At 37.0% G+C, this 16,108-nt stretch overlaps 1 protein-coding gene across 6 annotated transcripts in view; it reads right to left on the reverse strand.

The window, feature by feature from the left end:
- LOC125649653 (mucin-2-like) overlaps positions 1-15,617 on the reverse strand; it is a 32,997-nt gene extending 17,380 nt beyond the window's left edge. For 4 of the 6 annotated variants that reach the window (XR_008803433.1, XM_048877325.2, XM_048877326.2 and 1 more), the window contains exons 1-4: positions 15,436-15,562; positions 13,013-13,222; positions 3,265-3,392; positions 3,009-3,147 (exon numbers count right to left, since the gene is read on the reverse strand). Coding sequence is in view for 5 of the 6 variants with exons in the window: in XM_048877325.2 (XP_048733282.2) it covers positions 3,009-3,147; positions 3,265-3,392; positions 13,013-13,222; positions 15,436-15,529 (571 nt within the window). In the remaining variant the exon portion in view is untranslated. Of the gene's footprint in view, positions 1-3,008; positions 3,148-3,264; positions 3,393-13,012; positions 13,223-15,435 lie in introns of all 6 variants that reach the window. The other 2 variants (XM_056166799.1, XM_048877324.2) reach the window with 2 other exon arrangements.
- Between the last annotated feature and the right edge of the window lie 491 nt (positions 15,618-16,108).

Genomic DNA, 16,108 nt, shown 5'->3' on the forward strand with positions numbered 1-16,108 from the left:
ATTTTGGTCCCAACCTACCCCCGGGGATCATGATGTTTACAAACTTGAATCTGCACTGTCAGGAAGCTCTCATGCAAGGTGAAGACAACGAACAGGGACCAATCCCACAACTCCTACAAACAATACAAAATAGAGAGTTGGGCAAACACAGACCCTCGGACATACCAGAGGTAGGATCAGGTGCCTAGGAGGAGTAAGCATCCCCTGTCGACCGGTCACACCCGCCGTGAGCTCTATATGTTGACCAGGCAAACGGAACCATTCGTAGTCAAAATCAGTGTGCCAAAAACGGCCTAACAATCGGTATGAAACACGTCAGACAGCATTTGACCCAATGATAGGTTGTATTGGCAAACTAGATCGTTATAACGACCATGGAATTTGCAAAATCCTGACTTAAACGAGACTTTTGGAACCCCTACACCACCAGCTGTTGGAACCCCTGCACCATTTGTCAGTAACCTGCTTCGATTTAAAAACTGTCCATCAGCAGAACAAGCTCTTGCGTATCGAATTAGTTGAAAGATATAAACACCATGTACAGGTGATAATGGAATATTGCTAAATAAATATGGGAATTTGACGATAGAGAAGCTGAAATCATCCCATTTGTCATAAAATTGAGTTGTTAGTTTGCCGTCAATATCTACTTTCAATGAAATATCTAAGTATGAAGCAGAAGTGGGCGACTCTGTGCTAGTGTGTTGTCTTTTATAATATGTAAATGTAAACTTTACTGGCCCAGTGATTCTTCAGAAGATTATTAATGACTTTCCCTATATATTTGTATGTAAAACTTTGTTCCCCTATTGTGGCCCCATCCTACCCCTGGGGGCCATTATTTGAACAATCTTGAATCTACTCAATGTCAGGACGCTTTCATGTAAATGTCTACTTTCCTGGTCCAGTGGTTCTTGAGAAGGTTTTAATAGATTTTCCCCATTTATTCCCATGTAAAACTTTGATCCCCTATTGTGGCTCCATCCTACCCCCGGGGCTCATGATTTGTACAAACTTGAATCTGCATTATGCAAGGTGAAGATAACGAACAGTGATCAATCTCATAACTCCTACAAGCAATACAAAATAGATAGTTGGGCAAACACGGACCCCTGGACACACCAGAGGTGGGATCAGGTGCCTAGGAGGAGTAAGCATCCCCTGTTGACCGGTCACACCCGCCGTGAGCCCCATATCCTGATCAGGTAAACGGAGTTATCCGCAGTCAAATCAGTTTGCCAAGAACGGCTTAATCGGTATGAAACACGTCAGACAGCATTTGACCCAATGCGAGGTTGTATTGACGAACTAGATCGTTATAACGACCATAGAATTTGCGAAATGCTGACTTCAATCGAGACTGTTGAAATTATATCAGGAAGCTTTCATGTAAATTTCAGCTCCTCTGGCCCAGTGGTTCTTGAGACGAAGATTTTTAAATGACCCCACCTTATTTTTGCATTTTCATACGCCCGTCTGTTCGGCTGGCTGACTGTCCGTCCGTGGTCATGTTTTCCGGACTTTTTTCCGTAACGGATATATGTACAACTTTGAAATTTGGTCACAATATCTCCCCCAAGAGTTGTAAGAGTGAGTTTGCATTTAAGCTGGATTGGTCCATCCTTGACATACTTTAGGGCTCTAAGTAGGTCAAACAGTTTTCTGGACTTTTTTCGTTACAGATACAGATATTGCCTTGAAATTTACACATAAGCTTTCTTTCAGAGGAATACAAGTTAACTTTGCATTTCAGTTGCATTGGTCCGTCCGTCCATGACCTACATTAGGACTAAAAGTAGGTCAAATAGTTTTCCGGGCTTTTTTTCATTATGGATACAGATATTGCCCTGAAATTTCAGATTGCATTTCAGCTGGATTGGTCCATCCTTGACCTACTTTTGAGCTAAAAATAGGTCAGTTTTCCGGACTTTTTTCATTTAAGATACAGATATTGCCCTGATTTTTAGTCAAAGTCTTCCTCTCGGGGGAATATAAGTTCAATTTGCATTTCAGCTGGATTGGTCCATCTTTGACCGACTTTTTGGAAAAAATAGGTCAAACAGTTTTCCGGGCTTTTTTCCATTACGGATACAGACATTGTCCTGGTATTAAGTCAAAGGCTTCCTTTCGGAGAGAGACAAGTGCATTTAACATTTCAGCTGGATTGGCGCACTATGACCTACAATACTTTGGAGGTAGAAGTAGGACAAACAGTTTTCCAGATTTTTTTTGGAATGGTCACAGGTATTGCTCTGAAATTTAGTCACATTAAGATTTTATCATAGATAGATATTGCACCGACATTTTGTCACAATCTCACTCTCAGAGAAATACATAATCAGTTCACATGTCAGATGGATTGGTGCACCATGACCCACTTTAAGGCTTTCCTATTCAGAATGTGTGTTGTATCAATTCAGAGTGAGCAATACGCTTCCAGGTTGAAATTCACTGTCCGACTGGCGTATATTGTACCGTTTGCGGTACTCTTGTTGTGATTATCTCGCCTTTGAAGGGGACATGGCCCTTCATTTGAACAAACTTGAATACCCTTCACCAAAGGATGATTTGTGCCAAGTTTGGTTGAAATTGACCCAGTGGTTCTGGAGAAGAAGTCGAAAATGTAAAAAGAAGATAAATGTGTTAAAAGTTTACAACGACGACGCCGACAGACAAGGGACAAATTTTAATCAGAAAAGCTCACTTGAGCCTTCGGCTCAGGTGAGCTAAAACGTCCAAGAAGGACAAACTCAAAACACATATTTTTAAACCATCATATACATTAATATAGGTAAGCATTATCTAATACACTTATTCAAATAGGGTAGGCAAAAATAAACCAGAAAACATATTTTTCAACAATGCCGTGAAGTACATGTAGATCGTGGAGTTCTTGGAATGATAGATATAAGACATAACTACATGTAGTGTCTTCATAGTTGCAAATGACAATCAATGGACTTCATAATACACAAGAATGTAAATATATGAATGAATTGAAAACTTACAAAGTTTGTAAACAGACATCGCTTCATCATCACCACAGGCATCTCGCTTTTCACCAGGGCACGGTGTACGGCATTGTGACGTAACCAAAGAAGTTTGGCGGTCACCATCACTCAGATCCAGACAGTAGCAGAAACTTTTCTGAAAGGCAAATATACTATAGAGTTTAGCAAAAAGTCATAAACCACTCCCGCAATTCAACTTCTGAGGTTGTACTTTGCCTAAGATCACTTCAGTCATGTAAAGAAATAGGTTTACCAATAGTCCAATCCACCGTTTTTTCTTGCCGCAGAAAATCGCACATTGTGTAACAGAATTTGTATTTCCGTTACCACCAATGGTATCTATGTATATGTAAGGTGCAACCGAAGCCGATGTGAAGCACCCTAGAAGATAACATACAAATGAACATATAAGAAATACTATGTCAAATTGTCTATCGACAAATCTAAATCGCCCATAGAGATCATCCAACGACATTAAATTGAATCCGCTTTAAAAACATCCTACAGTTAACGAGATGGCTTGAAATGTTATGGAAAGCTTATAACAGAGGCTGGTGATAGATCAAGGATCTGATAGTTGGAGTATGCCTAGCTTATAACAGAGGCTGGTGATAGATCAAGGATCTGATAGTTAGAGTATACCTAGCTTATAACAGAAGCTGGTGATAGATCAAGGATCTGATAGTTAGAGTATGGCTAGCTTATAACAGAGGCTGGTGATAGATCAAGGTTCTGATAGTTAGAGTATATCTAGCTTATAACAGAGGCTGATGATAGATCAAGGATCTGATAGTTAGAGTATACCTAGCTTATAAAGACTTTGGTCAAACAAAACTATAAATGAAAAACAGGCATTCACACTGTCTGAAGAAACAAGAAATGTACATGTAAAATTTTACATCGTAATAAATCCAAGAAAATGATAATCAGATGTGTTCTTTAATATATAGTCCCCGAAAAACATCATCAGATGTAGATTTTCACATGTCTAAATGTTTAAGTAAACCATCATCAGATGTAGATTTTCACATGTCTAAAGGTTTTAGTAAACCAGAATCAGATGTAGATTTTCATATGTCTAAAGGTTTAAGAAAACCATCATCAGATGTAGATTTTCACATGTCTAAAGGTTTAAGTAAACCATCATCAGATGTAGATTTTCATATGTCTAAAGGTTTTAGTAAACCAGAATCAGATGTAGATTTTCACATGTCTAAAGGTTTAAGAAAACCATCATCAGATGTAGATTTTCACATGTCTAAAGGTTTAAGAAAACCATCATCAGATGTAGATTTTCACATGTCTAAAGGTTTAAGAAAACCATCATCAGATGTAGATTTTCATATGTCTAAAGGTTTAAGTAAACCATCATCAGATGTAGATTTTCATATGTCTAAAGGTTTAAGTAAACCATCATCAGATGTAGATTTTCACATGTCTAAAGGTTTAAGAAAACCATCATCAGATGTAGATTTTCACATGTCTAAAGGTTTTAGTAAACCAGAATCAGATGTAGATTTTCATATGTCTAAAGGTTTAAGAAAACCATCATCAGATGTAGATTTTCACATGTCTAAAGGTTTAAGTAAACCATCATCAGATGTAGATTTTCATATGTCTAAAGGTTTTAGTAAACCAGAATCAGATGTAGATTTTCACATGTCTAAAGGTTTAAGAAAACCATCATCAGATGTAGATTTTCACATGTCTAAAGGTTTAAGAAAACCATCATCAGATGTAGATTTTCACATGTCTAAAGGTTTAAGAAAACCCTCATCAGATGTAGATTTTCACATGTCTAAAGGTTTAAGTAAACCCTCATCAGATGTAGATTTTCACATGTCTAAAGGTTTAAGTAAACCCTCATCAGATGTAGATTTTCACGTGTCTAAAGGTTTAAGTAAACCCTCATCAGATGTAGATTTTCACGTGTCTAAAGGTTCATCAGATATGAGCTTTAGTAATCAGAAAACCACGATCAGGTATAGACTTTTTCATCGTCTAAAGGTGTAAGAAAGCCATAATCTATGATTGCAGGTGTTTAAAGGTTAATCAAACAACCATGTCAAATGTAAGTCTTTACAATATAGCAAAGAAAACTATAATCCAAGATGTCGGTCTTCAAACGCTCTATAGGTTGACGGAAATCGATGTAGGATAGATTTTGACACCATTTAAAGGTGCAATATAGCCATAATTAAAAACAGGTTTCCATCCCGTCTTTTCAAGTTAAAAAGCCATTTTAGGACGTAGCTTTTCAAACCTTTCTAAATGAGTGACAGAGTCCCAGACATGTGCTTTCACACCGTCCAATAGTCAAAGAAAACCACGATCCGATAGACACTTCTACACCGTTTAAAGGTCCAAGAAAACCATTATTTAAACCATGTTTGTGCCCCCTCCCCATTTCGAATGATATCAGTTTTGAAATTATTATTAAAACTGAATTAAACTTAACTAATGCCCTTGTTGTTGTCATTATAGTTGCTTTTCTTCAAGTTTAGTTTTACTCTTCATCTTAATTCTTATTCTGCAATGTCACCATTTCGCAAATTCTGTGGTTGTTATAACGATCTAGTTTGCCAATACAACCTATCATTGGGTCAAATGCTGTCTGATGCGTTTCATACCTATTGTTAGACCGTTCGTGGCACACTTTGTTTGACTACGGATACCTCCGTTTACCTGATCAAGATATAGGGCTCACGACGGGTGTGACCGGTCGACAGGGAATGCTTACTCCTCCTGGGCACCTGATCCCATCTTTGGTGTGTCCAGGGGTTCGCGTTTGCCCAACTATCTATTTTGTATTGCTTATGAGCTTTAAGAGATTGGTCACTGTTCGTTATCTTCGCCTTTCATTAGGTTGAGTTCTGATTGGATAACATTTTGGTATACCTGCTACAGTGGAGGTAAATGAAGTTACGTCACAATGCAATCTGCATCTGCACACAAAGAAATGAAAGGCATTTGTTTCTTCGAACACAATCAGAACTCCTTGAAAGTCTCGGGCACTCGATATAGATGTGAGCAATCGGGCCACGCTCGTCCTTTTCCGTAAACGGAAAGAAGATTCGGACGTAGATCGGTGCAAATATTGCATCGAATCGATCGATGCATTTATTCACCGGAAGCGCGCATGTGGATGACGTTAAAAGTCTAGAACCGAATCCCTGTATAATGTGTTATTTAGAAGTAAGATTAATTTGCACCACAGACTGAGTTTTGGTATCATTAACATGTAAAACTTATACGGTACCAATTTCGACAAATAATGTCTCTTCAGTGATGCTCAACCGAAATGTTTGAAATCCGAAATAACTATGAAGTTTTAGAGCTAAATATAGCCAAAAACAGCGTGCCAAACAAGTGGATCCAAATTCGTCCAAGGATAAGAACTATGCATGAGGGAGATAATCCTTAATTTTGAAATGAATTTCTAAATTTTATAACAGCAATTAAATATACATCCGTATTTTCAAGTTAGTAACGAAGTACCTAGCTACTGGGCTGTAGAGACCCTCGGGGACTAACAGTCCACCAGCAGAGGCCTCGACCCAGGGGTCAACTTATTCACTCTAATACACAACATAAAAGTGACTCTTTGTTCATCGGAGATTTGCAGAGACAGCCGAGCGTCTGATTGAACGAGACTAATATCGAGTGCGCGAGTCATTCGAGGAGTTCCGATTGCCTTAGAACATATTTGTCCCGATTCAATGTATTTTGACTTCACGCTATTTACGCCTTGTTTGTAAAACATGTAAAACATCTGTCATCTCTTTATTTTAATCGCTAAATAATTACATATCATATAGGAAATAAGTTCGTTATCCAGGTCCAATCAAGGGTGTACGGATTACAGATTATATTCTGTACAACTGGATACTGTTAGTGATTGTTATCACATCAGTGCCGCTATGGTATCCCTCCATATCACACGGTCTTTGGCTATATTTTCGGCCTCCTGATATGTTAGGCCCGCAGTTGTAAAATTTCTTGCCAGCGTGTCTCGCCATCTCTGCCGTTGTCGTCCTTGTTTTCGTCTGCCTCCGACCGATGTAGGGTCCCACTCGTACATTCGCTTAGGGAATATTTCGTCTCCCATCCTCGACTTGTGACCAAACCATCTCAGCCGATTCCTCATGAGCAGTGTTGGGGCATATGGTTGATCTGTGAGCTCTCGAATGTCACTGTTGCGCCTTCGTTCCCACCATTTGGTCTTCAGAATAATTCTAAGACATCTGGAATCGAAGGTGTCTAGTCGTTGCTCATGTTTCCTGGTTGTGGCCCATGTCTCAGATGCATACAGCAATGTTGGAATGACAACTGCTCTATGTATTCTCATTTTTATTTTGAGGCTGATCTTTGCTCTCCAAGTGTTGCGCAAATTCTTAAATACATTGGCGGCTTTTTAAAAATATATACGAATGTTCAGCTCAGTATCGATGGAATTAATTGGTGTTACAGTTGAGCCTAGGTGGTTAAACTTCTCAACTTTATCAATGGTAGACTCTCCATCTTTCACGCATGCCGATGTTTCACCTATTGGCATAACCTTGGTTTTCTCTGTAGAAACTACAAGTCCAACCTCTTCTCCTGCTCTCCTGAGTCTTGCCAGTGCTGCTGCTGATTTTTCCTCGTCTGGTTCTATCAGAGCCACATCATCAGCAAAGTTGAGGTCTGATAGTTTCCAACCGTCCTCGATTCCCCTGAGTGTACGAACACGCTTCTTCATCTGCAATCCATGACTGTCACAGGACTTTCTTAATACCCAGTCTATGAGAATGCCAAACAGTAGGGGAGACCAAACACAACCTTGCCTCACCCCAGTCTCGACAAAAAACCAGTCGGAAAATTCGACTCCTACTTTCACTCTAACCCGAGATCCATTATAGGTGTTTCTGATAATGCTTATGATCTTATCTGGGATGCCGTATTGTGGCAATACAAACCGGGGTGAATCCTAATATTACGGAAGCGTATTAGTGCCACGTTTTTACTTTTTATTTTCTTATATTTTACACTTTAATGTGTAAAATTTACACTTTAATCTGTAAATTTTACACTATAATCTGTAAATTTTGCACTTTAATCTTTAAAATTCACACTTTAATCTGTAAAATTTACACTTTAATCTGTAAAATTTACGTTTTTTTGTATAATATCACTTGGTTGTCCCGTTCCCGAGAAAAATATCCACAATGTGGGCTCTCTCTCTTATCGCTTGATTCAACTAACTTGTTCAGATTACGTACAAAAGCGATTCTTAATATTAATTTTTGTGCGTGAGGGCAATATACTATAAAACTGTTGGTGTGGCGAGGAAAGTAAGGTATATCGGTTCCATTAAAAAAAAAAGAAAAACAAGAATATCAGTAAAACTAATGGATGCTCCCCGAATTGCATCTTAACAAAGAAATACATGTACTTCATATGGCGCATGACTTGCACAATGATCAACAGCTGTTAGAATGAAGGTTTTAATATAATATATATCATTTTTATATGTGCTGAGTGACCTTAATTAACCTTTACAAAATGACCCTGAAGAATGACCTTCGTCTGACAGGCCATTTGCCTATCACTTGTTTGTGTGAGATATGATCAATAGCTGTTCAAAAACTATAAAAATAAGGAACTTTTTTCCCCTTATATAAGATGTATGCCCTGTTTAAAATACTCACCAATTAAATTATCCTGGTCCATTACCTAACATGGCCATGATGTAAAATACGGTTTGATTATCGTATAAGTTTTACAGATCAAAGTGTAAATTTTACAGACAAAAGTGTAAAGTTTACAGATTAAAGTGTAAATTTTACAGATTAAAGTGTAAAATCTAAAGCGTAAAATTTACAGATTAAAGTATAAAATTTACAGATTAAAGTGTAAAATATAAAAAGTAAAAACGTGGCACTAATACGCTTCTGTATAATACACCTTGACTAGACCTGGGTAACTAACATTACACTGGCTAATAGTGAATAAAGATTAAAAGGAAAACAAAACGTAAAAATCCCTTACGCTATCACACACAAGAAACTATGATTAAATGTAAGCTTTCAAACAATAATGGTCCAAGACATTCGTCATGGAATATCTAGGTCTTCTAAAGGCCCCAGTAAAAACAGCATTAACCGTAGACTTTAACACTGTCTAACACTCCAAGAAAACTATAATAAGATCAAAGAAAATCATAATTAGATACAAGATGTCAAATCGTCTACAGGTCCAAGAAAATTATAACGATGCATTGGTCTTCTAAACCTTCTAGAAAAAACTATAATTAAACTTAGACTTAATCACTGTCTTACGCTTCAAGAAAAATCAGATGTAGGCATTTATACCATCGAAAGATCCAAGAAAGTTAAAATCAAAGGGTGAAGAAATCCATTATAAAACAGCAGCCTTTAATCCGAACTAATAGCCTATAGATTAAATAAAATGTAGGATTTCATGGCGTCTAAAGAAACCAGCTAATGGAACGGAATTTTAACTTTTCATTCAATATAAATATAAGTACAAAAACAAGAGGCCCACAGGCCTTATCGGTCACCTGAGTACTAGTGAAAAAGTATCACTACTTCCATGGGCTATGAAATCTAGAAAAAAAAATTCCTGTTCTGAATATCTAAGCTAAATTCTAATGTTCAGCAACAGTATAAAACAAGATGTGTTCTTAAAACTTCACTGCCCTCAAAAGTGCATACACTGATGAAAGGCTTTACATAATATAATAGGTGTATTAACATTAAAACATCTAAAGATATGACTAATTTGGACCCATCCTTGAGTCAAAACCCTGGGTTGTGAAATTCATCATTTTTAGTACATCCTTTTCTGTTATTCCTGAGTATGCATTTAGATTTTATACAGTATCAGCAAACCTACACATAAATACTATATACAAGTTTGGCCCCCACCCTGAGGGTCAGAGCCCCTACTCTGAGGATCATCAAATTCACAATTTCGGAAAAAGACTACAATTTTTTTACCCGCTATTTCTGAATATCCATTTAGTTTTAATTTAGTATCAATAACACTAAAGAAGATTATATTAAAGTGTTTTACACATATACACTAGATTGTAAGTTTGGACCCGCCCTGGGGTCAGAACTCCTACCCGGGGATCATGAAATTTACAATTTTGGTAGAAGCCTTCCTGCTCTACATCACAATTCATTTAGTCTTTTTTTTTTAATATGTGCAGTTATAGAGAACAAGATTTCTGAAAGTTGGTCATTTTGGACAATTTATGTCCCACCCCTAAGGCCTCGAAGATACAGGAATCCTGAAATTTACAATTTATGCCCCCTTGTTCCAAACATGCTTCATACCAAATTTGAAAAGAATTGGAATGATAGTTATCAAGAAGAAGTTAAAAATGTCTATTGTTCACACATTTAATAACTGACCATTTTGGCCCCACCCTGATACCAAAACGCCTACTCCTGGGATCATCAAATTTATAATTTTGGTAAAGGACTACCTGTTCTTTCTCAATATCTATTTACTTTTAATTTAGTATCAATAACACTAAAGAAAATGTTATTGAAGTTTTTACACAAAAACACTATATACCATGTTTGGCCCCACCTTGGGGTTAGAACCCCTTCCCCAGGGATCATGAAATTTACAATTTTGGTAGAGGTATTCCTGCTCTACATCACTATGCATTTAGTTTTTTTTATTACACGTGTGCGGTTCTTGAAAAGAGATTTGAGAATTGGTCAATTTTGGGCAGTTTTTGCCCCGTCCCTAGGGTCCCAGAAGTCCTAAAATTTACTATTTATGTCCCCCTTACCCCAACGATGCTTCCTACCAAATTTTAAAAAAATTAGACTGGTAGTTATCAAGAAAAAGCTAAAAATGTTCAATTGTGAACGCACGTCACACGACGACATACGACAATCAATTGCAATAGGTCACCTGAGTAAACTCAGGTAACCTAAAAAATGTATGTTTATGAAACTTTCATAGCAAGAATATCAGTGTGTTTCATTTCATACATCTTAACACTGCATTAAATTAATTTGCACGTATTGGATATGAATCTGCATGGATAAATGGCTTGTACTTTATAAAATAATAAACATAACTAGAACACCCCCCCCCCCCCCCCAATGAATTTGATACTACATTGTATTTCACTTTTACTTGTAAAATTTAGGTACGATCCGTACGAACATACAAATCACTTGAAAGCTAGAATTAAAATGACTGAATGGGTAAACTCCTGTGAAATTGCTTACATGTATATTTCTGGAATTCATCAACCTACACGGAAAGGAAATATTATATTTTTGGTTAGTGCTTGACCCTTCTCCTCTTGCTGTTTCTTACTGGTGAAATGGATATGAAACTTACTATGTAGTTTTCAACTCATATTCAAGTAAATAACTATAATAAATAACTATAAAGTCAAACTTGTGTCACGGTTGACCCCATTTTAAATAGAATTATTGCCTCTTTCATACGATTCGTTATCCGTAAATTTTGTTGCAATGAACATTTGATGCCCAAAGTGGAGGCATTGTGTATAACAAGTAGAAAAAGACACAAAACACTCTCGAACTTTCCTATATATAGCGCAACTCAATATAGGGTAAATATTGACGCATGATTGAACCTTCTTAAATTCGTAGCGTCGGTGAAAGTAGGACAGTATTGTATGGTGTTATTGAGGAGCAGCAAAATGGTGACCGTAATGAAATTACAATCAAGAAGGGTGTATCAGATGCAGTATATATAGGAGAGAGGAGAAAATCTTTGGCTGGACCGGAAATCGAACCCGAGACCCCTCCATTACTAGTCAGGTGCTCTAACAACTGAACTGACCAGGCCGATATCCACGGTCCGTATAACCGAAACTACTGCACAGAAACCAATAAACAACCCTGTGAAATGAAAAGAAGTGTAAGAAATTGAGAATAATTTTCATCAGTAAAGACATGACAATGAAAGAAAAGGACACGAACTATCAGAGCAAAACAGCAGAGAAGATCACAGATTTCAGATGTAGGTCCATGATATAACCTGATTTTCACGGGTATACATGAACACACATGGGGCAGAGAAGATACAAAGTAGGTGCTAAGAGATTTCTTTTCAGAACAATTTGGTATCCATGTTTCTTTTTTTTTTTTTTTTTTTTTTTTTAGAGATACCCAATGTACACATGCTTGGAAAAGGATACAAAACAAACCAAGATCTATAATTGCCAAATTCATATATCAAAAAGATTCAAATAAAGTCAGCATACAAACTTGAGGAAAACCATATCACATAAACCGACAGTTCCCGAACGAAATCGAACAGGCCCGGAAAGCATTTTATATTCAGTCATGAAAGAACTACTGAAAGAAGGCAATCATACAAAACTAGTGAAGGACATATTGTACGTCAAAGGGCGACCATATGACGCAAACACATCACAAAACAAATATTGTACGTCAAAGGTCAAAGGGCGATCTTATGACACAAACACATCACAAAACAAAGCAGAGAAGGCGGAAGTTTCCACGTATTGTCAAGAAAACACCAAATGCCATTAGAGCCAAAATAAAACGCGTGACATCCACTCCGGATTCGAGATAAAAACGTGCCGGGGAACATCCTGATAATAGTACTACTGCCCACCGATAATTAAAAGTTTTGTCTTTAAATTGTTAGGGTTATGAAAAACTAAAAATAATAGAATGTACAAGGATGAACTTAAACTCAAAAAATATTTCAATATCCTACCCAGGGAAGATGCTATAACTTTTTCGAACCTGTAATCAACCTGTAATCATCACTAGCCCATCGAAAGTGGACACTGGCGAAATGAACCCTGGGAAACAAGACTTTGTAATAAATGCGATATATGTTGTCAATCGCCATACTCACGCATGCATTAAAACATTTTGCCTCCAATAACAGTCGAATGCATAATATGTTGATCTTTGCCATATAAATTCAATGGCTTGTAACTTAATGAAGGGAGAAACAGAACTCACCGTAATTCCAGTAGAACAAACTTAGCCTGTATCCGCCCGTCCAGTAAGGGTCACGGTCCGTAATACTGTCCTCTAGTTCCGTGGAGGAGGAGGATGTTGCCGTATTCAGATTCAGGAGGAGACCCAAGCCGTCCTTTCTACAACTGGACTCTGCATCCACCCAGGTGCGATAGGCGGACTGGGGAAAAACCTTTTGTTTGGTGCCTTGAGCTGAAAATAGTAAGACATAATGAATGAGTCCAGTGGGGATCCAGGTTATAATAGGTCCTCAGTACCCCCCCCCCCCCCCGGGAGATCCGGGTTAGAATAGGTCCTCAGTACCCTTTGCTTGTCGTAAGAGGCGACTAAATGGGGCTGTCCTTCGGATGAGACCGCAAAAACCGAGGCCCCGTGTCACAGCAGGTGTGGCACGATAAAGATCCCTCCCTGCTCAAAGGCTATAAGTGCCGCGCATAGGCTTGAATTTTGCAGCAATTCACCCGCAATTGTGAAGTCTCCATATGAGTGAAGTATTCTCAAGTGGGTCGTTAAACAATAATCAATCTATCAATCATAATGAATGAATTTAATGAGTTTTCCGTGCATTTCTTTGAATGTGCTGACCTATATCAGATCATGAAAAAATAAGGGTCAGGCATTGTTTGCTTACACGTAAACACTTCAACTCAGTTTATTCACTCAAACCATATACAATTAATGATACATGAGGTACTTGTAGTTATAAATTACAAATAAATATTGTACAGGTCAGATGTAAAAAGTAAAGAAAAAAATCAGTAGAAAAACCGATAAGCTTTATACATGTATGTACAAAAACAATCCATGTTCATGGAGGATAGACTAGTCAATAAATCTTGCAATAAATAAGTACAATTTTTTCAGTGATTTTACTCTAGTTAATGAGGAATACTAAACTAAGAGAAATTTGATGTGGATGAAAAGTGGAGGATATGTATAACAATATTTTGAAATTGAAAACTTTCAAATTTACTTTATTTAGTCAAACAATGCAGTTTTAGTACAAAAGTAATGAAAAAAAATTTAAAAACATCTACGGAACTCGAACCCTCGATTTACATTTCAACAATCGAAACGCTAACCTACCAAGATATATCACTAGATAATTAAATATAAATGAAATAGACAAATATTGCTGATATTCATATTGCCATTCATGTTTCAAACGGAAATCAGCTATAATGACGATGTACACTAGAGTATATCTCCTTGATTTAAAAACATAAGTACATTAGGGTTGTTACAATATCTTTAATCTAGAAATTCTTTACATAGTTTCAATGATACTCCACATTCTAAAACCATGACATTCACCGGTTACTTGCCCATTTAAGCTTACATGAGCTGAAAGCTCAAGTGAGTTTTGTTCGACGTCTGTTAGTATTTTTTATATTGAATTTTTGAGACGGTGATGCATGAATACAATGATATAAGGCCTCAACCGTGTGCATAGGTCCCGTGTAGCGGCAGGCATTAATACGTTAAAGAACCCTCACTGCTACGGCCGTGATCGCTTAGCCGAGGTTTAAAGTGGTACTTCACCCACAGCTGATGACGTCTCAATATGAGTGAAAATTTCTTGACGGGACGTAAAACAAATAAACAAAACAATATGTAGTGTATTGCCTTTTAACAGTTGTAAAATGTACAACTATTTTATCGCTTTTCCGCAATCTTACCTTCTATTTTACACTTCGTATTTTGTTAATACAACAATAAAAACGATAACTGATCATTTGATTTTAAGAATTGAGAACTTCATTTGGATATGAAATGAAATTGGTCACGTGATCAACTCCTATTACGCACGAGGGGACCAGATCAAATAATTACATTGCATTGATATAATACTGTATGTCAACATTAAACTAAATTCTTGAAATATCTTTAAAAAAAAATCTCGCCTTTTTTGTCTGCAAAAATTCGGAAGCTGTAATGACGTCACGAAGTAACGGTAATGGGGAAATGTCTGAGCCGTAGTAAAATAGAAATAATGTTCTTGTTTTCGTGGACGATGCAGGATAACCTCCTCGGTCTCGAAATGCGGTTTGAAATAAAAATCCTCGGCTTTTCAGGACAACATTATTCGACCTCAGACGTTATCCTGCAACATCCACGAAAATGCTTACTTTATTTCTTCTAAAAACCACGATATCTTCTCCCGTAATGACGAGAAAAATGTCTCCTTATAAAGGCAATAACGAGATAACTGTCTGATTTCGTAATTTCCAGATAACAAAGTCTTTTTCCTTAGATACTAATCGGTTTTTGCATGTACGCGCACCTCAATATCAAATTCATTTTTATGAATAAAATGCTTTGAATAGATTGCAAGCATTGAAAGTTAGGTGGCCAGAACTAATATAGAAATATTTCATCATGGAAAAGTAAGTGAATTTTCTTACCTAAACATGCTGTCCATAACAAACATAACGAGACTATAAAATTCAGTTTACCCATAACTATGACAACATTATATACTTGTACACAGTCAAACATCAATGATAATACACATACTTATTTTCTTTGTATATTCTTATGCGGGAAAAACCGGAACAATAACGCTACAAAATACATAGTGCTTTGAATCTTAGTCACCATCGTGAAGAGGAAAGCGAGTTCCGGAAAACATCCGATGCAAAGTAAAAAGGTCTCCATTGTGGAGGGTCGCCCTGTTCCTGCAAGATGGAATGTCCGACTGGCGGACCGGGAACACTCACTGTTGTGTCAGTTACGTAATTTACAACCACAAGATTTCCACCGCATTATGGAAAGATGTATTAGTACTAGAATTTTCCTGTTTTCACTGTTCAGAAGGATGTGCTATCAACAGCACTATTGTTTTCTATATGTATGTCCAACACTGTCATCATTGATTTGTTTTAATAATTTTCCTTAGTATATGACATCATTAGATAATGCAAGATACTGAGAATAAAACAGGAACAAAGTGTCCCTGTCGTTGGACTAAATTGTTTTAGAAATTCAGAAAAAAAAATCTATTTTTTAATTTTTTTTTATCAATACGTATTCAAAATATGACAAGCCGGTTTACTATTTATTTGGAAAACAATATAC

This window comes from Ostrea edulis, chromosome 5, assembly GCF_947568905.1.
Source record: "Ostrea edulis chromosome 5, xbOstEdul1.1, whole genome shotgun sequence".
Lineage (NCBI taxonomy): Eukaryota > Metazoa > Mollusca > Bivalvia > Ostreida > Ostreidae > Ostrea > Ostrea edulis.